The sequence below is a fragment of the Rhyacophila brunnea genome, unplaced genomic scaffold (genome assembly GCF_057557595.1).
Source record: "Rhyacophila brunnea isolate RB1 unplaced genomic scaffold, BYU_Rbru_1.0 scaffold_14, whole genome shotgun sequence".
NCBI lineage: Eukaryota > Metazoa > Arthropoda > Insecta > Trichoptera > Rhyacophilidae > Rhyacophila > Rhyacophila brunnea.
In genome coordinates, this window is record NW_028232796.1 from 7,108,808 (window position 1) to 7,131,471 (window position 22,664).

Here is a 22,664-nt window from a genome sequence, read left to right on the forward strand (position 1 = left end):
GTATTTTTATTACATAATACAGTATTCTTTTAAACCTCTCGCTCTAATGTTTTAGAATATAGTCATATTTCAGTACATAAAAAAAACCTAACCTAACCGAAAAAAAAAATCTTTTGTTTTTAAACGTTACATGTTCAAACACGCGCGTTATCATGATCTTACTCCCTACTTCAGTTTTGGTTTGTCAATTTATGGCTACGGGCGTATGTTGTAGCTTAACCACCGGGGAATGCCAAAAGAAATGGCGTATATCAAAAAAACACTACCTTATTCTTAGGTCAATAATTATTATAAAGCAATCATTATTCGTAGGATGTTTATCACACTTGAATGGTCAAAGACATAGCTTATAATTAGTATCTTTAGAATTATCTTCAAATGTGTTAATTTTGCCCATTTTTTGAATAATAAAATGTCTAATTCTTGTCAAATTTGGAATCACAGAGATTATCAATATAATTTTTTATCGTAAATATTTCACTATAATAATGTCGACATAAATTATACGGATAGTTTTATAAATGCGTTTAAAAATTATTAAATGCAAGAAATCTTAACACACCTTGCATATTTATGTACTGAAATACGACTATATTCTAAAACATTAGAGCGAGAGGTTTAAAAGAATACTATTTTATGTAATAAAAATACTTTATGCAGTCATCAAATTATATAGGATAATAAGGCTTCAAAATTATATAAATAGATTATCTACAACGTTTAAGGAATGTCCTGGATCACGCTTTGAAAATAGAATAAAAGCTCCAATTTGAAAATGCTCATATTATGTATTCATGTAATACATAAAGCGATTCAATAAGATATCATTTTTATTAATTACTAACGATCGCCAACGACTCTGACCACATGAAATATTGAAAGAAAAGGTATAGAAATACAGTACCTATCTACAGTAGAACCTCGATATATTGTCCCGATGCGGGTAAGGGAATGTCCGTTATAGCCAAATGTCTGTTATATAAAAATACAAATAAGATCCTGTTTATTCGTTTTCGGATGATAAATCGAGACACACTCATTATGGAGTGACGTTAATGTTAGATGTCGACGCGCTTGCTTTCGGTAATACTGCAGTGAAAAAGAATGAAGTTTTGTTTGCATTTTTCAAGTCGGGCTGTTGTATAATCAACTTTAAAATTACGTGTAATATAGTTGATTTTCGTGACGAATAGTCAAAAAATGTTATTGATACTTCACGGATTTAAACATGTATAACGTTCACAGGATGTTTTTAACAATTTTGATATGTGACCGGATATTTTGTCAGTTATATCCGAAATCCGTTATATCGGAGTCCGTTATATCTAGGTTCTACTGTATACACAATAAAGAAATAAATCGGCTCGTTTTATTAATTGTTAGATTTCTAGGCGCGCGTTTCCCATATTGTTACACGTGCATTATTGCCGATAAGTTTTTTTTTGAAAAATATCGAAGATGGATATGAAAATCTTGTAAGTTGGTACCAGAGAACATAAAGTAATGGAAACTGGCATACCGTACCGGATGGGTAGCTGTTTTGAAGCAGGGTTCGTTTTATTACTGTAGGCAACAAAACCAAGAGATACTAACATATTAAATACACGTTATCTAAAATCAACATTGGTCGGTACGATGTAATATTTCACAAGCGTCGGCGGTATTTTCATTTGAATGGCTTATATTTGTAAATTGCATTTTTCTTGTACTGTATTCTGATAATATTACCAATAATTGAGAAAACACAAGTTATTAATTGGATAGTATTTTGAGTTTACAGTTAATCTGAGCTGTTTACTGATTATACATACCTGCTTTTCACTATACCAATTTCATTGACTACACGACTCCAAAAACCCTTCTTAATGTCATCCTTTCAAATAGATCCAACTACCCCCTCTCTTTTGATAGTGCCCAGCATTCCGATACATTCATTAATATGAGCTTGCTAATGTTCTGCCTTAGTCCAAAGTGTCTCTGTAAACTGCAGTATGAATTTATTATTTGCTAGAGTAATACCCCGTTTACACGTGCATAGATTTAGCTGACAGTACGTATTATCGCGGCCATAACAAGAAAATACATATGTAAACATGTATTATCATGCAAGTAGCAAGATTGTATGCACGAATCAAAAAAGTTCGGAAGCTTCTGAATTTTCATGCGACAGTTGGTTTGTTCGATATACGATAGTGGCGAACCTGCCGGTAAAAAACGAACTACACCGCGCAGACTCATTTTGAGGTTAAACCAATTTTCACAACCTGTCAATGAGTATTATAAAATACTCTTGAAAAATGAGATTGGCGTGACAGTCACCACTTACGCGTAAACAGTTAATATTGCTATAGTTTATAATACACATTATTGCTGCAAGTAAATCCATGCACGTATACAGGCGCTTTTAACAGTTTACTCATTTTATGACTTTGCACAAGAACATAGCTCCGAATACGATTTTTACAAGTAGAAAAAAAAATCAAATAACGAAAATAAACGAAATTATTACTTTTATAATAATTTACAAGATTCATAAGAGAAATAAGATAAAACTTACAGTATACCTACCGACTGTGAAACTCTATTTTAGATAATACTTATTGTTATAGTTATATCTTCAAACTTAACGTAAGCAGTTGAAGGTATTTAAAAAAAATCCCTACTCTTTTAAACAAAAATAAACGTACCTATTTTATATTATGTTTCTCATTAAATTTGTTAATTAATTAATTAATTGTAGTATTGTATTCGGATTTGTGCGGTTTTAATAAAATGAAGCTCCGCACGACTAAGTGAATGCCGACAGAAAGGTCGAAACGAAATAATAATTAAGCAACTCATTAAAATCCCGGTCATTAAAATCCCGATTGCTCAATACGACGAATTAAAAATTGCGAAAAATCCCGATTGCAAAAGCCCCTGCACCGCGAGACGTTGCAATATTGCAAAGCAGAGCAGATTTAATAAGGTATGCGGTAAGAAGAATTGGGTGAGCGAAACACGCCCTGTGCTTTACTTACCCTGAGATTAAGTTGTGTTCGGCTCACGATCGGATTGTGCATTTAATGCTGCAAAGGAAAATGGCACGGTCGTGCATTAAATTTAAATATTCATCGCGGACCAAGATTGTATGTCCGGACAGTCCACTGGTAGCCTCGTGGCCATACATTTGGACAGAAACGAACTGTCAAAATTATCTATCCGATAGATTATTTAAATATTATTCAGAATTGATTGCTCGTTACAATGATTGGATTGACTTATACGTTTATATTTTGTTTAATATTGAGATTAAAGCTCATATATGAGGCGTTTAATTCCAAAAAGCGATTTGGTCAAAATCGAGAAAAAAATACGCACGTATTCTTTGTATAATTTAACACAATATGTATTGATCTATAAATTCCGGAAAACGCGACATAACCCTACGAAAAAAATATTTTTAGTTTCGATTTGTTACAAAAAGCGCCAAGTCCGTGTTTCATATTATTTAAAGCTTGGTTGATTTCGCGCGTGTTTAAGTCAACCAATAAGGGAACCTTCAATATTGAAAAGGGCGTCTCCCATGCTGTATCATCTGGTAAACTCATGACTTATGCGGAATAAATTAAAAATTAAGGTACAAGTAGCGCTACGTCCAATTTTATTTTGCCTATATTTATTACATTTAAGAGTTTATCAGCTGAAACAAATTGCCATTTGGTTTTAATTTCGACATAGACAACGGAAAAAATAGTCTCGCGTTAAAACAAATAATTGAAGCTAGAAACATAAAAACGTTGTTTCCCGAAAATATTGAATTATGAACTTGTCGCTTTTTGTAATTAGACGCCTCTTATTACCTATTATTATCAATACCTAATATCAGTAGAGAAGGGTGGAGGTGGGCTGTTAAGATCCGTCATAAATAGCGTACATTAAACTTTGTTAGTCATGCGTATTTGTTTTTATTGAACTAAGACTACAATTGTAACATATCACGAAGATTATGTAATTGATGGGTGTCTTTTGCGAGTATGCGGCGAACCTTGTTGGGATGGAAAACAGTGGTGACGAAAAATTCACAGGCAGCAGCCCTATGTTGTAACTTGTGACATGAAATCACCCGACGACATGACGTAATTGTGACGTATGTTCAATACACGCATCGAGGCGAGCCGCCCAATGCACACGGCTCACCATAGATATTATTATGCTGAAACACCTATTTGTGTATGGGGACAATGAATAACGCCAGTATTAGATTAGCGTTAATTTCTCGAAGACTATTGACTCACTCCGGTAGTACGTCACAATGATGTCATATGACGTCATGTCACCGGGTGACTTCAACTCACAAGTTACAATAGCGATACTCAACCTGCGGCCCGCGGGCTACATGCGGCCCTTTAAGCTTTTATGTGCGGCCCGAAACACATTTAATATCAGGAATTTCGTATATCTTGAGATTCGTTTCGACTTTGACGCACAGATAGTGACACCCGAAGAGGATTGTCATTATGGTCCATATCAGATCTGGTATAAGAGTGTTGCTATTGCACACGATTAATTTTTAAAACACGCATAATTTTTTAAATCTCAAAAATGTTTTGTAAAATAGGGGGGTTTCATGATTTTTTTCGTCACACCAGTAGTGATGCGGCCCGCGTTAATTTACAAATATATTATGTATTTGGCCCGAAGAAAAAAAAAGGTTGAGTATCATTGAGTTACAACATAAGGCCCCTGCCATATATTGACGAACACGATATTGAAGGTTATGAAAATGGAGAGGATACAAAATGTTTCATTTATATCGCGGATGCTCGTATTTTGTTTATAGAATTCTAATATGACGATCTGTTTATTGAGCTCATTGATCCCAAAACCACAAACACCGTCAATTCTCTGAATGCATCTCTGCGTTTCACAAAAATATTGAGTGCAAGAAATTTACATTCAAAACAATGTACAGCGATAAATGAATGGCCGATGCGGGCTAGCCTACGCAGTCTATTATTAGCGATGTCATTATACAAAAAGAAAGAATGATTGCCTACTGGTAACTGCCGCAGAAAGTGGGAAAGTCTGTCCATTTATAGATCCACGAATAAGATTGCTATGGCGCTGCAGCTATGAAAGTTTATTCGTAAAAATTTAAGCTTTTATAATTTTTTGATCGGTGATGTTACAGTAATGTTATTCAGGTGCGATTTGTAATAGAAATTCGCGAACCGGAACTGGGGTGAACAGTAGGTATTATTGAAACAGTGCGAGATGAAAGCAACTACAAAGATAACGTTGCAATAAATCAGTTTATAAATCTGTACTTATATTGTTTATAACAAAACCATTATATTAATATTTACATAATATAATAGTAAATATACAATACATATTTACTTCTACTTAAATTGGCGCTATTGACCAGGAATGTCCAACGTGTTGATCGCGGGGAGATGGATTTTAATCGATCGCATAATATACATAAATGTAAAAAGTGAGTAAATTCAGTTATTATATAATATGATTTCGTCTAAATTTTAAAGTGAAATAATTTACCATTGCTGACTTAATAGCATGAATCTAACAATTTACGTATTTGACACTTTGGTTAATAACATAGGATTGTTTTATTAGTATACAGCATCTTAAAAACAAAAGCGTCCCCTTAAACTACCCTGCTCAAAGAAATCTGTTTTTGCTCTTACAAAGTTCATTCTTCGTAAACAGATCGTCACTGTTCTGGCAGAAGACACTAATTCGAAAAAATGACATATTAAGTTAGTTATACCAAAATGTTCCTTATTTCAAACTTTACAGTCTGGAAACCTTTTTAATAAATAAACAGTATTTATTTTAAAGTCATCCTTTTTACGATTACTTAATAAACTCACATGATAGACCATTTCAAACATTTTAACAATTTCAAAGTCAAATTTTTCAACACTAGTATTCTCCAGTTAGTGTGGTTCTGCCAGAACAGAGACGAGATTAAGTAATATAATTAGAAAAATCAGAACATTTGACAAAAGTCATGATCATCAACAGTGAAGAACACGATAACGAAGAAAGTATAATATTAATAAATTTAGATAATAATGCCCTATGGCAGTGTTTCCCAAAGTGTGGTACGCGTACCTCCTAGGGTACGGGAAGAGTTTGCTGGGGGTACGCGCTGCACCGGGCTTTGTCTGCGCCTGGTGCAACAAGCATTAATACAACATCCATGCTAGAAGGTTTATCTCTATGTAATACCTCTATGGTTTATCACATGCTAAAGAAAAGCAATTGTTGGAATTAGCTTCAGACGGATTCTTGAAAAATAAATTTAAAGAGTATATTTTAACATCATTCTGGTTGCAAAAATGCAACATGTGTATGCAGTTTTAACAGAGAAAGTTCTGAAATATATCTTGCCTTTTCCAACTTCATATCTATGTGAAGTAGCTTAGTCAGCATTATTGTAGATAATAAGTCAAAAAAAGGACCAGACTTTTGGATGTGGAACCGCATCTCAGATAAAAATTTATAACCAGGGAACCAAATTACGATGATCTGTCGTCTCAACGTAAAGAATTTCATCATTCTCATTGATTATAATAAATGTTATATATCATATAACTTTTATTAATTTATTTTATTAATATTTAATTATGAATTAAGTTTATTTTTCGTTTATTATTATTTTGTGTATGTATTAAAAAAGTAAAAAAATTAAAATATTTTGATATATGGAATTTTTTGCGAGGGGTACTCAAAATTATAGAAGGGGTACAAAGATGTCGGAAGTTTGGGAAACACTGCCTTATGGGAACAAATATGGTGTGGTGAGATATTTGCTATTTGGTTGTTTAAAAATAAAATTGATACAGTAGAAATTTTAAAATTTGGTTGTTATATTACATAAAAGTAGAATAATATATAAGCATATGCTAAAAATTTATTCATAAATTAGTTTATAACGTTTAGCTTGCCCACTCCGCACGCAATTTTATTAGATGGCAATTCTTAGTTCTATTCTGGGTAAAAATCTGAAAATTTAGCATAAGTCCATGAATGATACCATCACATGCTTGCAAGTAGGTCAAATCACTTCGATGTAGTGCATAAAAGTATGCTGTGTATTGCATTTTAATTTCTTTAATGCAGCTTATTTAGCTTGCCCACTCCACATGCAATTTTGACAGATACAAGGCAAGCAATAATTCTGAGATATAACAAATAAAATGAAAATTTATCATAAGTAGGTAGATAAAGGAAATATATTTTAAAAATTCTCAGGACACTCAAGTAATTGTTCCGATAGGTTTTTAGTAGTAACCAATAAATAAAATACGTTTATAAAATAACTCTCTCTGATATTAGAGAATAAATTTTCATATAAACGTAGTTTGAAAATCTTATATAAATTAAGGAGATATCATAATGTGTTTTGATTTTGGAATGGTAACACATCAATATGAGAAAATACAATAATACATTTTATATAATTATTATATGACAATAAAACATGGTTTTCATTTAAGTATATAAATTTGAACAAATTAGGACAATATTCTCTTCATGATCAACAAGATACAATTATTAAAACATTATAATAACTTAATAATAATTAGTAAGTTAACCTTTATAAAATTGCAGTAATAAAACAATGTTAATATGAGTCAATAAAGTTTTTTAAAAATTGCTGTCACTCATAAAAGGTTAAACTTAATGACAAAAGTTACGGAATACGCGAATTTCACATAATATTACTCTCTGTTACTAAATAATATTATGACCATTAGGGTTTATCTTTAATTGCCTGGTTCGTATAATGTTAACGTTCAATGCCTACCAGTGTTCAGTGAAATGTGATGGTTATAATGTTATATTAATAATTGTTTTCTGTATATGTAATATGTTATCAAATAAGCTATCGTATGGCAGAAAACAATTATTAGACGATTATCAGTGACGTCCCGTGGGGGTAGGCAGATTGAGCGTCGCTTGGGGGCGGCAGTTACCCAAAGGGCGGCAAATCGAGGAGAATCACTAGGTATATATAGAAAAAGCTACCTAAACTTCTTTTTTTCTTTTGACCATGTCCGATCCTAATAGGATCATATGGGCCTCCACAGAGTGGAGGTTTGTATTAACAGATTTTATTTTTACGAGAAATGGATGTCAGCCCTTTGCTCAACCTATTAGGACCATACTCTGACTCATGCACAAACTTAGTAATAACATAAATATCTTTCCATTAAAAAAATCAGCTGACTGGTTGGAAACAAAATGTATTAATTAGGGGCTAACAGGTATTTTTTGTCGGATTTGTGATGTCTAGTTTATTTCCATTGTTCTTGGATGTCACGTTCTTGGTGAACAGCAATGACACGTGCATACCTAATCCAAAATATGTTTGCCAGTCACACGCGAGTTTTGGAAGTTGTCAAGTGTATTTTTAAATATACCTATCTGAAACCGTAGACTCGCAATATTGTCTATTGAAGCAGATATGGCATTTAAATTAGATTAAGTGGTAAGTATAATATATAAATATTGTTAGTAATGTATCCATACAACACATTTCTTAGGTATTGGAGTCATGAAAGGATGATATAAAGTACTGTATAAAAAAAAATACGGCGGCATTTTGGCCCTGCCTAGGGGCGGCGTTTTGTCTAGGGACGTCACTGACGATTATGTACATTAATTATCGAGTATAATAATCAGAGCGTTGGAGCGGAGCTCGGAGCAGGACCACGGAGCACGTAGAAGTGAAGCAATAGGGTTATACCCGGAGCAGGAGCGGAGCCGGAGCACCGAAAATTTGTAGTGCTCCACTGCTCCGGATCGTCGTCCTACAATCCAACGAAAGTAGTATATTTTGATACTGACACTGGAATTATTTGAAATACGGCAACCGAGTGTTAAACAACCTCACTTCTTTGACAGAAGAGGTAAATAATGAGAGACGATTTGCTGTCAAATTGTGTTTAATAATGAAAATAACGATTTTTTTAAATATTTTTTAACATTTTCCGACCATGTCATATCCTAATAGGATCATAATATGGGCCTCCACATAGTAGAGGTTTGTATACACAGATTTTGTTTTTTACGATAAATGGATGTCAGCCACTTGCTCAACTATTAGGTCCATACCATGACTCACACACAAATTTAAAAAAAACAACATTTGTGTACTTGCCAGACCCAGGATTTGAACCTGGGACCCACGGCGTGATAGTCCAACGTTTAAGCCGCGCGGCCACCATGGGTGTAGAAACATTTGTATACATATAATACTTATTAGAACTTTCTACCCGGAGCGGAGCAGCTCAAAAAAGTGTCCGCTCCAACCCGCTAATAATAATACATGTTATACAATATTATAATGTGTGTTTCCTACATACAACATACTCATTTAGAGGCGCGTAGATTCAGACCGAATTCAGATCTGAAAGAGATTTTTTTCTCAATTATGTCATCTACGAGCATTTTCTTAATATTATTATGCCAATCTTCAAATTTTTATAGTGTGTATATTATTTGGCGAATTATACGCCTACTTACTATCATATTATTATGTCATAGCAGACCAAATTTATAGTAAAAATAATATAGTACAATTGGCAACACCGCTCGAATCACTGATCGGCTGTCCACTAATCGTAAAATGCTAAAAAATATACCGCCGACGTAAATACACAAATGTAAGAATTTAGACGTTTTTGGTGTATTAAATCAAAACTAAATGTCTTTTTTGATGGTCACTTTCGTGCGGGGACAACTATTGATTATATTGATATATTTTTTTAGTGCAAGTATAGAGTTTTAGTTAATATTTTAAAATAAAGCCTTCGTTTAAACGGGGAATATTGCTGTCATATTTTAATACAGTAAGTATAAAACAACATAGTTAAAAATATTGATAGTGTATATCTTCAATTTTTACAAACTTTTTTGATACTACTAAACGAAAACCCGAAAAAACATCTGACCACCGTTGACATAAGTATATCTATCATTCAAAAGATTTATATTTTATTATATTCATTAATTAGACTTGATGTTTTTTTTGCGTTTCACTGAAGTTTCCAATTAAGAAAAAAGGCGCCTACACATACGTAGGTACTAGGCATACGTAGGGCCATTCAAAATTATCGATATTTTTGTTTCAATACATTAATACTATATATCCACCAGTACAAGTGTTGTCCGCTGAGTGACGACGCCACATGCTAACATTTGGTTACTTTTTATACTGTATTGAGATTAGTTCTAAATTCGAACACCTGACGATGTATGATGGTAATCGATACCATAGAATATATTATATTCTATGGTATCGATTCTTTCTTTCGAGACTGATATTTTACGTTTTTTTTTCGGAAAAAAAGACCTTCGCGGATAAGCATAATAATTTGGTATCGACACTTTTATGATACCCATTCCAAGTATTGATACCTACTGTTTCTTTTTATACGACGGTCCTATGGATGTGTATGCGTACCACATTTTGGGAAACAGTGATCTGATTAATTAACTACACACCTAGAAAATCCTCGAATGATTGAGTGATTCATATTGCCTGTCGGTCTCGAAAAAACGAAATTTAACATTGATATTCTAATGATTAATTTAATTATTAGGTCATTTCAAAATCATGGCCTAACATATTGTACTTCTATCTATATCTATACCATATCATAATAATATAATGTAAACGTATGTAGGTATATCAAAATTTCAGTGATCATGAAAAATTAGCAATTTTGCAAGCAATTATATTTAACATACATTTTGATGACCTTTCAACTTCAACATGGATTATTTTTTTATTTAATTATTTTATCGCATGCCATAGGTTCAATTAATTTTATGAATTAGGTACAAACCTACCAACAGAGACGGATTGGTCAGGCTAGGGACACTGGGAGAAATCCCGGCAGGCTAGCGTGTCCGGAAATTTGTACGCATGCACCGTGAAATGTTGTTCCTATCGAAAATATAATATGGTCGTACCTGTATTAAAGACCCTCCAACCTCTTTGGGTCGTATATTACTGAGATCATGTCTAACTAAAACACGGTTCTTGTCGGTTTACAGGAAGCCAGCGTCAAACTAATTTTGAAAATAGGCGATATACTGGATTATTTATTAGGTTAGGTTAGGATCTAATAAAATTGAAACATTATTGTCTGAAATTCTTCACGAACAACGCGTATTTTTTCATCTTGGTGCTATAGAGATGACCGTATAGTATACGATATGAAAGCTCACGGCGAACTGTGCTACGGTGAAATGTTATACGTACAATCTACATGTAGGGGACCCCAGACCCCTAGTAACCAATAATAGTGGATTGTATTACGGATTTCTTCCGAAATAACTTGTCATACAAAACAGAATTAACTGAAAATGAATTCAATTCTACTTAAAGATGGCTAAAAGTATTAAAAAAATGCATGGCATCGTGTTCTGATATATTCTAAATGTTTCAAATATCTAGCTAGTCGGGGAGTTAGTTAAAAATCGATTGCAAGATTTGTACCGGATAAACAACCACCGAACAAATAAGAATACGACATAATAAAAACGATGTAATAAAAATCAGGAATCGACTAACCGGGTGATAATAGGATAATTTAACCAAATTAAAAGTTTAATACCTTTATAAAACATTTATTGTATATCTTGTGAATGGATCAATAGTCTTTTCCACTACCGGTAAATCTTTTAACCAGCTATTTTCCAACATATTGACAAAACGTTTTTCTTGCAGTATTTTTTCGAAATGTTTCAACGTTGCACTTAATATTGTGTATGTATATTATCATTATGTATTGTACAATAAATGACAATTTTTTTTTCTATTTGATTTCAGAAGCTGAGATATGTGGCTCAAGGAAGAACGCTTTCTAGCGTTTTACCTGTTGCTTTTGATTGCTTTGCTACACATTACAAATGGAAAAGCTGCAGAAAGGTGTGTAAAAATTAAATAATTTAATTTTCGACATATTAAGTACTTAAATATTTACCGCCCAGTTGGAGCATAAAATGGTCACAAAACAATGTGACACCATCTTATTAGGTATACTTTTATAATGATCTGTAGCTAGCATTTTTGAACACGTTATTCTACGAGTGGAGAGATAAAGAACACGAGCCAGCCATATTTTTTTAATTGGATTATAGTACAAAATTCTAAAAAAGCTTAAAATTTACATAGTTATTTTTTCTATTGAATTCTACAAAAGCATAGTATTTTTTTAATACTTTAATAAAATTATGGTACCTGAGTACCTACTATTTAAGATTATTTACTATGCAGACTGTTTAGAGCTTGCTATATTTTTATTTCGCTGTCCGATGGCCGAGCGGCTTACGCATCGGATTAAAATGTTGTGGGTCCCAGATTTGAATCCTGAGTCTGGCAAATACAAATATTGTTTTTCAATTTGTGTTTGGAGTCAGAGTATGGACCTAATAGGTTGAGCAAGTGGCTAATATCCATTTCTCGTAAAAACAATAATCTCCACTCAACTCTGTGGAGGCCTATATGATCATATTGGGATCGGACATAGTCAAATATATATATTTCGTAGAATATCAGCTAACGAATTCAGAGCTCAAAATGGAAATGTTTACGAATCGGAGCGCTCAATATTTTCATAATATATTAGCATACTTTCGTAGGTATTTATATACCTAATTGTAAGTAAATTATTTTTTTAAATTACCTGCCAAACTCAGACGGTCAAATGGCTTAACAGACTTTAAACTTTTCGAATGCAAGACTATGGCATGTAATGGTCCGAACACATTACCATCACGTCACGTGCTGTCGCACTGAGATATAAATATTGACGTGATAATAACGTGTTCAGGCCATAAATATCAGTGCGACAGGCAAAAACCGAGGTTCACTATAGATATTATTTTTTACCATGAATTCAACAAGTTTCATATACACTTACAAAGTATGTAATCTCGGGGGTTTCACGAGCTAGAGGTGGGCTCTGGTGCACTCCGGTCTATTTCGAGCTCTGCTAATAAATCAAATGAATAAATAGAAGGTACATTATGATATTTACTCGACGAGGTGTGATTCAAGCTCAGAGTTTTCCCCTGTATGTAGTCAGAACTAGCCACAATGAATAACAATTTTAATTTACAATATAATGATTTTTATTCAAACCGAATATAACCAAAATTTTATAATGAAGCATTTTTGTATTGGTAAGTATATTGAAAATACAAAATTTTGAAACTCCTCAGAAGCATTCATTACATTAATATTATAATATAATCATTCAGATCGCCCACAAATACTGTCAAACATTTTAATATTTAATAAAAGTCAATAATCGTCCTCACATCTTTTCACTTCTACATATTCAAATATATACCGATTAACTATATAACTATAAATCATTACAGTAATCGAGTGGAACTTTTTTGTTCTCTTGCCTCTTTTAAATTAAATTACCCCAAAATTTATCGCTCATTGTAACTGGGCCACTGAATTATTTTCTTACATTGCATGATTTCTCTTAATATCAGGGCTCGAAATGGACTGGAGCGCCGTTCCTGTTCGTGAAATTATCGCTCCGTCCCGTAGACAAAATACGTTGACCGTCTGAGCTAGATAGGCAATATAATAGAAAATCTAACACACTTATTTTTGTAAAATACACATACAATTTGATAACTATATAAATATCTTCAGAAATTTGTCGAGCGTTCCGGTTCGTAAACTTCTCCATTTTGAGCGCTGCTTAATATATACGTTTTAATGTTTTTAAGTATATTTTATTTTGCATTACCTACTTATGCATTTTTCTCTTCTAATCATTTTTAATAGCTTTCTCCAATGTATTTATTATAGTTTGATTTAGATAAGTATGCTTCCTGCGTCTGCCTGTTATTGGGACCATCACTTATTCAACTACTTTATAACTCTTATTATTCATCTACGATGGATCCTGTTCGTATCCTGAATAAAAATATTTTTTTCAATACATTGAGATCGAGATGATTCGAATATATGTACCTACATATTTTTGTAACTCACTGAGCTATTAACCCAAGTAAGTTTTTGTAGCTTTCTTGGATTTGTATAATAGACTATGTTTCTGAGATTTTTCCAATGTAATATTCATTTTATCAGTTCACTGCCTGCGATTTCACATTATATTATATAATGTTGTCTGAAGATAAATAATTTCATAAGAAATTCTATACTCCCACGACTCATATATTATTATGTTATTAAATGTTACGTTTTTTTAAATTGCAGAAAACAAGAGATGGCGTACGTGGCCGACCCAGCTGGCAACCCACTGTCGAGGCCATCAAAAGTGCCTGCGAAAGTCGGAAGTCCATCGACCCTCATCCGACCAGATCGATACGAATTCTACACCTTCGACGAGACAGGAGAGTTAATCAAGAGACTGATGACGCTGGAAGAAATCCAAGAGATCATCGCAACCGGAGACGGTGACGATGGCCATATGCTGACCATTGCTCAATCAGATGTCAATAAACCGGCTGTAACATTCAATTTCCAGCCACCTTCGCACGTTAAAGTTCACACGATCGTATCAAACGTGCAAAATGTTCTGAAAGCAGAAATGGAAGCCCAGAAAGCTAGTCCACCAAAGCCAGCAATTTTCGATACACCAGACGTTTCGAACTCTTGGAGTTTAATACTACCAGCTATTTTTGGTAATACTGGTGGAAGTATTACTACAGACAGTCTTTCTCCGACACATTCTGAACCAGAGACTGATGTTATCAATAATGAGGACAAACCTAATCAAGAAGATGGCGAACAGATTTTAGAAGATACAACTGAGAGTCTAGAAATTAAAAGTGAACATGATAGCCTGAATTTAAATATTGAAGAAAAGCCTCATTCGTCAGAGACTTTTGAAGAAGATATAGACGATATGTCACCTCTGAATATAGACAATATTTCGCAGATAGTTTCAGATTTGGAAGACGATTCTTTGAATGCGGCATCTAAAACAACAGATGGCGAAATCATAGACAATATTAAAACATCAACTTCTTCGATGCCTTTTGAAATTGATGATGAAACCTCTGAAGTGATTATACATAGTGATGATTCGCCAAATAAAAGTGTGCCAACTAGTATGGCGCTGACGAGTACACCGGCAGCCAAGATAACATCCACAACATCCAAGTCGACAACAGTTGAATCAACTACTGTGAAACGTAACTCCCCGAGTGCATTCACAGCGACAACAGAGCATACCAGTTCAACAACGACGAGAGTTACTCCTAAGCCGACGACCACCACAACACAGCCAATTACGACAACTGTTCCACCCACAACCACCACAGTTAGAGTGACGACTACCACTGAGAGGCCCACAACTACAACAGAGAAACCAACAACCACAACTGTGAAGACTACAACTACAACTGAAAAGGCGACCACCACAACTCCTAAGCCAACAACCACAACTGCTAAACCAACAACCACAACTGCTAAACCAACAACTACAACAGAGGAACCAACAACTACAACAGAGATACCAACAACCACAACTGTGAAGACTACAACTACAACTGATAAGGCGACCACCACAACTCCTAAGCCAACAACCACAACTGCTAAACCAACAACCACAACTGCGAAACCAACAACTACAACAGAGGAACCAACAACTACAACAGAGAAACCAACAACCACAACTGTGAAGACTACAACTACAACTGAAAAGGCGACAACCACAACTCCTAAGCCAACAACTACAACTGAAAAGCCGACAACCACAACCACCACCCCTAAGCCGACGACTACAACTTCTAAGCCAACTACTACTTCAACCACAACTACAACAATTAAACCAACAACGACTACTACAACTACTACTGAACCAACTACCACAACTACAACAACTGAATCAATAAACAATCTGAATTTCGATGAATCTGACACGGTCTTCGAAAAATTACAGCCAATTATAGTAGCGGATCTACTTCCAATCGAAGAAATTATTTTAAGAACCGGTGTAACCAGCCAGGCTTCTAACCAAGACAGTACTGATAGTCTTCTATCAAGGCCTATAAAAAAACCAACAGAAAATTCTAACTACTTGGAAAGACCACTTCCTAATGATGATGTCACAGAAAAGGCTGATTTAATTGCTTCCAAAGTTTCATCATCTTCTACAGAAAAAGCTGAAGCACTTACATCAAAAATTCCTACCCGAATTCCTACAATCAATGTAACGGACCAGCCATACTTTGATATAGGCCAGATAATAAATCAGATTGCTAGTGACTTAGGCGACGACTCTCCGTATGCACCAGTCAAGAATAATACTCCGTTTGATGATCATAAAGTTGAAGACAATAACAGGGTAGATGATTTAATTGCCTCATCAACTGGTGTACCAGTGATATCTTCAACGCATAAAGTAGATGTTGTACCAAAGGTTTCCACAACCACCATAATACCCACAAAAGCTGCTCCGCACAAAGTGACTACAGAAAAGGTTACAAGTGCCCTACCGGAAGTCGTCACATTGTCTACAACAACGAAAGCTGAATTTGATAATGATGGAATCACATTTATTAAAGTTCAACCAATCTCAAACACGCACACAAAAAATAGTACAGTACATTCTAAAAAACCATCCAGTACGTCGGAATTTGTTACTAAGCCTTCAGAAGTCATTGAAAATAAAGAAAATTTAGCCCCATTAAAAATAGAAGAATCAGAAGAAGAATATGATGATTATCTTGAATCAAATACTGCAGCAACAGATTATGAAATTTTACCCGTAACTAAACCAGCTCTTGGGGAATTATCTGGCTCTATTACTGATCTCATTTCACAAATTGTCGATGATTCTAGACCAACTGTTATTCCACTCTCAAGCTTAAACTCGTTCCAGAAGGACAGTGATAAAATTAAAGATAGTGTCGAAATGAGTACAGAACCAGAAGCGAAGTATGTTGAGACTAAAGGAACAACTATATTCAGTCGCATTAATGAAGATGAAACCAGTTTAGGTGACGATGATATTGATAGCGATGCTAAAGTGAGTGAGAAAATATCTTCTACTACCCAAGCTGCTTCCAAAGCAACCACAGTAAAAGCTGAAAAGCTTGTAACAGAAAAAATAAAAAAAGATGAAATCAAACGAACGACTGAGGCAAATAATAAAAATAATATTTTAACAACATCAGAATATACGGAAATATCTCCATTGCAGGATATTAAGCCGACAACATATAGACCAGCGGCAGCATATAAAAATAGCACCCCACTAACGACAACTATTAGAACTCAGATTGAACAATTGTTGAGTATAATTGAAAATAAAAACAATGGTAATTTATCCAACTCAACGATTGCAAATCAGAATGAAGAGTTACAGATTATAAAGGAGAATTTCCAAAAAATTCTGTCAACGGTAACAAAGGCACCATCAACAACAAAATTGCCAGTCACGGCATCCTCCGTTGAAAATGATGAGCCTTTAAAGATTACAATAAATACTGAAAAATATGCAGGTTTCGAATCAGCTGAAGCAACAACCGTCAATGATATAGATGAATATGATGAAGACATTGAAACCACAGAAACAAGCGTATCACAAGATCATGAATTAATGGAAATGTTAAGTCAAGTCAGTGAGATTTTCAAAATTACTTCCAACGTTGAACCAAAAAAACCTGATATTACTAAAAACCCTGCATTGAATAAAACAACGGCATATAAAAAGACTGATACAACCATTGAAAAAGAATATTTGAAAATTGATCAGCCGACTACGAAAATTCCGAAACCAGTAAAAGAAGAGGCTGTAGTAAATAATACTTCTAAGACACCAAATTCGTTAGTATCTGGTGAAAAATTAACTACTTCTTTAAATAAAACAGTGATCCATGACAATACTGTCAGTAAAACTGATGTAATTATAAAGAAAGATTCTGCACCAACAAAAGAAACTAAAATCAAACCTGTAATTAAAGATATTAGCAATGAAAAACCAATTCATAAACAAGAAATAATGAAAGTGAATACAATAAAACCAGTTGAATTTGTAGAACTACCAAAAGTAGAACCGTTAATCCATAATGCAACAAGAGCACAAATTGAAATGGGCAATGAAAAAAATAAAAACCTTAGTCAATCTCAAGAAAATATTCCTAAAAAATCAGTAGTTTCTGTTTCAAATGAAATAAAGGAAGTTATTAAAAACGTTCCAGAGGTGTCTATAGATCTTATGAAACCATTATTAAAAGACAAATCTAGTATTGATGAGACTATTACAAAGGTACAGGCTTTGATAAACAGCAACATGAAAGAGGTAAATAAAGAAAGTTTAAAGGTTGAACCAAAAGATACTGAAGTAATAATTTCAAAAGACAAAGTTAGTACTCCTGAATCTACAACACAAAAGTTAGAAACACCAAAACCAGTTGTCGTAAAGAATAATTCGATGGAATCCGAGAATAAAACAAAAGCAATTTCTAAGCCTAATAAAGAGAACATGACAATACATGTTACAGAATCAGTAATCTCGACAACTCCAAAGGCTTTAAGTCAAATTAAAGAAACTGAACATAATAATATAAACGTAACTGAAACTGTTTCTAAGCCAGATGATAAAAATATGTCTACATCTAAGGTGCCAGAATACAGATCAACCACAGAAAAACTCCAAATCACTCCTCACACTACACAAACTACGCAGAAAACAACTAGATATACAGAAATCTTGCCACCAATAAATCCTCATACTTCTACTTCTGTAAAACAGGATACCAGTACAACCACAGAGTTCAGGACAACACCGTCAATTCCTCAGACAAAAGCTGCAGATAGCATAACCATAAATCCTTTGACTGATAGTGAACATTTAAGGATAACTCTTGCGATAGATGATTTTAATAAAAACAAATATCCTGATAAAGTTAATGAACAAACAGAAGAAAACACATGGAAACTTATTCCGACGGTGTTCCCACACAGCGAAGTGATCAAGCATAATATATCTAACATAAACAAAGCAACATTAAATTCTGCCAAGCCTTTACCCTATCAAAGACCGCATTCTGGTGAAACACACGTAGTCATCAGTAAAAGACCAATACAGAACTTCAATACAAATATCAACTTAGATAAAAGTAAAGATGGCCAAGGACTTGAAAAGACAACGTCAACACTCGGGGAGGACGTGTTTCAATTTTCCGAACTCTGCAACGAGTTAGCGTTCCGTTATTTCAATGCCGTATCATCGAATGGAGTGGACGTTAAAAGAAGTTTAGTCGTCTCTCCATTCGCTGTCACGTCTATTCTCGCCATGATGTTCTTAGGTGCTCGAGGTGCCACATCCGGAGAAATGAATGATATATTAAAACTAGATGACATGGTGACATTTAATCCGCATATTGTATTTAAAAATGTCACTGAATCCATCGAAGTTTCCAAAAAAGCTGGCGTTGCTACTTCTGCGCTAATCAGAGAGCTTTACAGTGATCGTGCGAAAGGAAGGTTACTCAGCTTTTACAAAGACAGAGTCCAACAATTCTACAGTGGACACGTTGAAGAAGTCAATTTCAAAATGATCGGAGACGTCATCAGAAGACGGACCAATCTACTGGTCAAGAGACAGACTTGGGGAAAGATTTCAGAATATGTCAAAGACAACAATATGGTGTTGAGTCCGCCGCTGTCCGTATTTGCAGCAAACATTTTCCAGGTAATACTATTTCAGATAATCTGTTAACGCAACATCTTCTTCCAATATTTTAAAGAGTGCGAAATGAATAAACATTTACTTAAATATCACAATACATATTATGGAAAATTAATGGAAATTTCTTGATGTTCAATCAAAATTCTTTATCTTTTCAGACTGATTGCTCTGCGGCTTCAACAGACGGCCGTGATGGAGAGATGTACTTTGTAGTGTCACCGACAATCAGGCAAAGAAGACTGATTCCAGTTCCAGCAGTCCTCTACAAGAAAGGTTTCCTGGCAGGCTACGTGCCGGAACTCGATGCGACAGTCGCGGCTATTGGAGAAGGAGACCAGATTGTCAGCACTATTCTCGCAATGCCCGGCCAGCAAGGGAGCACAGCACACGGAGACGACATAATAGACTTACAGAAAAGACTGATTGACTCGTCGTTCAAAGAAAAAACATGGGCAAAATTACTAAGATCGCTTATCCCTCGGCAAGGTCTCGAGTTACAGATACCTAGACTTTCACATCGTTCAGTGGTAAATGGAACAGCGGCTTTAAAGCAAATGGGTCTTAGAGACTTATTCAACGCAGAAAAGGCAGATTTAAGAGGACTCAACGGTATGGCGAATGATCTGTATCTATCCGACATGATGCTGGTGAATACTTTTACAACATGCGGAGAAGGTTACATAGGAGATCAGCATCACGTGGAAGTATATCCAGGAGAACCGAACAAAGTTCAAAGAAGACTCTGGAGGACACCGCAGAGGCCGATACTCCAAGAAGCATTCCAGACGCAGAGCGGTACCGAGTTCTGGGATGAACCTCGAGATTATCAACGAGCTTTCCATGATCCCCTTCACGATACCAGCTATCTTTCGATGCCTCTTCATCTCCGGCCGAGGCAAGCTAGACTACCCGAACCCATACAGGAGCCCCCGAGACTCAAATTTGACAGGCCTTTCATGTTCTTCATAAGACATAACCCGACAGGATTAATACTGCACATGGGTAGATATAATCCTAGATTATTGCCGTAAGTGTTAAATAAATATAACCTACAAAGTTAGGTTGATATAAACTTTATGAAATATTGTACGTCAGATTGACGTATTTCGAGTAATGTGACGTCTCAACGGTTAGTGGATAAAATGGTGCATATTTTAGATATTAATGTTGCATTGTTCACGTCGTGTTGTGTTAAGAAATTTATTTTTTTGAACCAGTGAGATATAAACTCAGGACTGTAATGAGATTTAAAAAGATAAATTTCTTTTTGTGCAATTATTTAAGGGCCAAAAGTGATTCAAATGTATGGGCCATTGATTATTATTGATGCAATGTGTTAAACCCCACACATAACAGATATTATAATAATGGAAATAAACATATATAATTATTTTTAAAAAAAATATCCACAGTGATCCACAACGAAACATGCTTCAGGGTGAAAAAGAAATCTTTATATTTGCAGGGGATATTTAAAAATTTATAGGTATATGGTAAACTGTTTTTTTTTTATATAATTATCACAATATAACAATTTAAGGAGCATGGGTAATTTTGCACTGGAGATTTGGCTACTATAGAAAAAAGAAATTAAACAGTTGTGCTTCACTGATTTTGACATTAACTTCCTATAATAAATTATTTTCTTAGAATACAGTTAAGTAGTGATGAGCAATTTTTACTTATTAAGAATCAAATCAGGGCTGGGTTAAATTTTAACAGGCACAAAGTTGAAATTATAATATATTGAGCTATTAACCGTCAGGAGACTGCGTTTTGCGTGAATACTGTAATCGAGACCTGAGTCTCAACTATATTAATTCAAGATCCAGTGATGTTATTTTATTATTCTGACCAAAATGTGGTCTCTTCTAAATTACTAGCTCAACGACTTTAAAATATTTCCAATTATATTTTTGGGGCTAAAACTAAACGACGGTTTATAATATTTTATGTATTTGATTTTATTCGAAAATAAATTGAGGAGCTAAGTAGTAGAGCGGCGTAAGTGCTAAATTATGTTTTGATAATAATGTGTTTAAACTAATTAACACAATCAAGACAGTGGAATGTCCTAATTCTACTTAGGCCGCTATTCTATTCAGTTCCTCAATAATTATGTTATGTTCGATTTTATTTATTATGCTCAATACACAATCAATAAGATAGTGTTTTGAGGCTTACCTATATGTGGAACTGATTATAATACGTATTATAAGTATGTAGTAAATGAAAAAAGTATTGGGAAGATATACTTTTAAAAACTATGCACTGCTTGAAAAAATTAAACTATTAAATAAATATTATTTTGTCAAGAATATAATTATAAAAAAAAAATAGTTATAAATTAGAAGTATTATTATATTATTTCTTTTTGTAAAAATGAGAGTTAAGAACTGTATGGTATGTTTGGAAAAAATACTATTCTTGTTTTAAAAAATGATGTTCGAGCAAATTTGGAAATAGTATAATAATTAATATATTTGTACATTATAAAAATTATAGTATAGATTCGATAGAGTAGAGTAATAATTTTATTGTTCTATTGAAAATAAATAATTTTGTTAAAAATTAACGTTTTATTATTTATCCAACAACACAATACATTGTAAAATATACTTTTAATATATTTCCAAAAAAGATGTTTGTAAGGTTTTTCTTCATAGAAATTCGCAGCCTACCGGGTACTGGCATGCTAATACCTCCAAGCATTTAATGGGGGTAAAAATATTGATAATAGAGCTGTCACAGTTCAACCAGCCATAGTTTAGTTACATCAAAAATTCCGACAAATATTTAAGAATATAGCATTCTTCATTAAAGATACATTCCATGATAAACTCTCGGAAACATATCTATTAGGAAATTCCTAGAAATAATCTTCGACCAAGTAGGATTTGAATACACATCTTCTGCTTACTGGGCAGGGTCTTTAACTGCTGTGCTACC

General features: G+C 34.0%; 1 protein-coding gene across 1 annotated transcript in view; it reads left to right on the top strand.

Moving 5' to 3' along the window:
• The window catches only part of LOC147075568 (uncharacterized), a 60,804-nt gene extending 39,509 nt beyond the window's left edge, over positions 1-21,295 (top strand). The window contains exons 2-4 of the mRNA XM_085941861.1: positions 11,855-11,953; positions 14,270-19,718; positions 19,874-21,295. Coding sequence (XP_085797987.1) covers positions 11,865-11,953; positions 14,270-19,718; positions 19,874-20,746 — 6,411 coding nt within the window. The 5' untranslated portion in view covers positions 11,855-11,864 and the 3' untranslated portion in view covers positions 20,747-21,295. The remainder of the gene's footprint in view (positions 1-11,854; positions 11,954-14,269; positions 19,719-19,873) is intronic.
• The last annotated feature ends 1,369 nt before the right edge of the window (positions 21,296-22,664 follow it).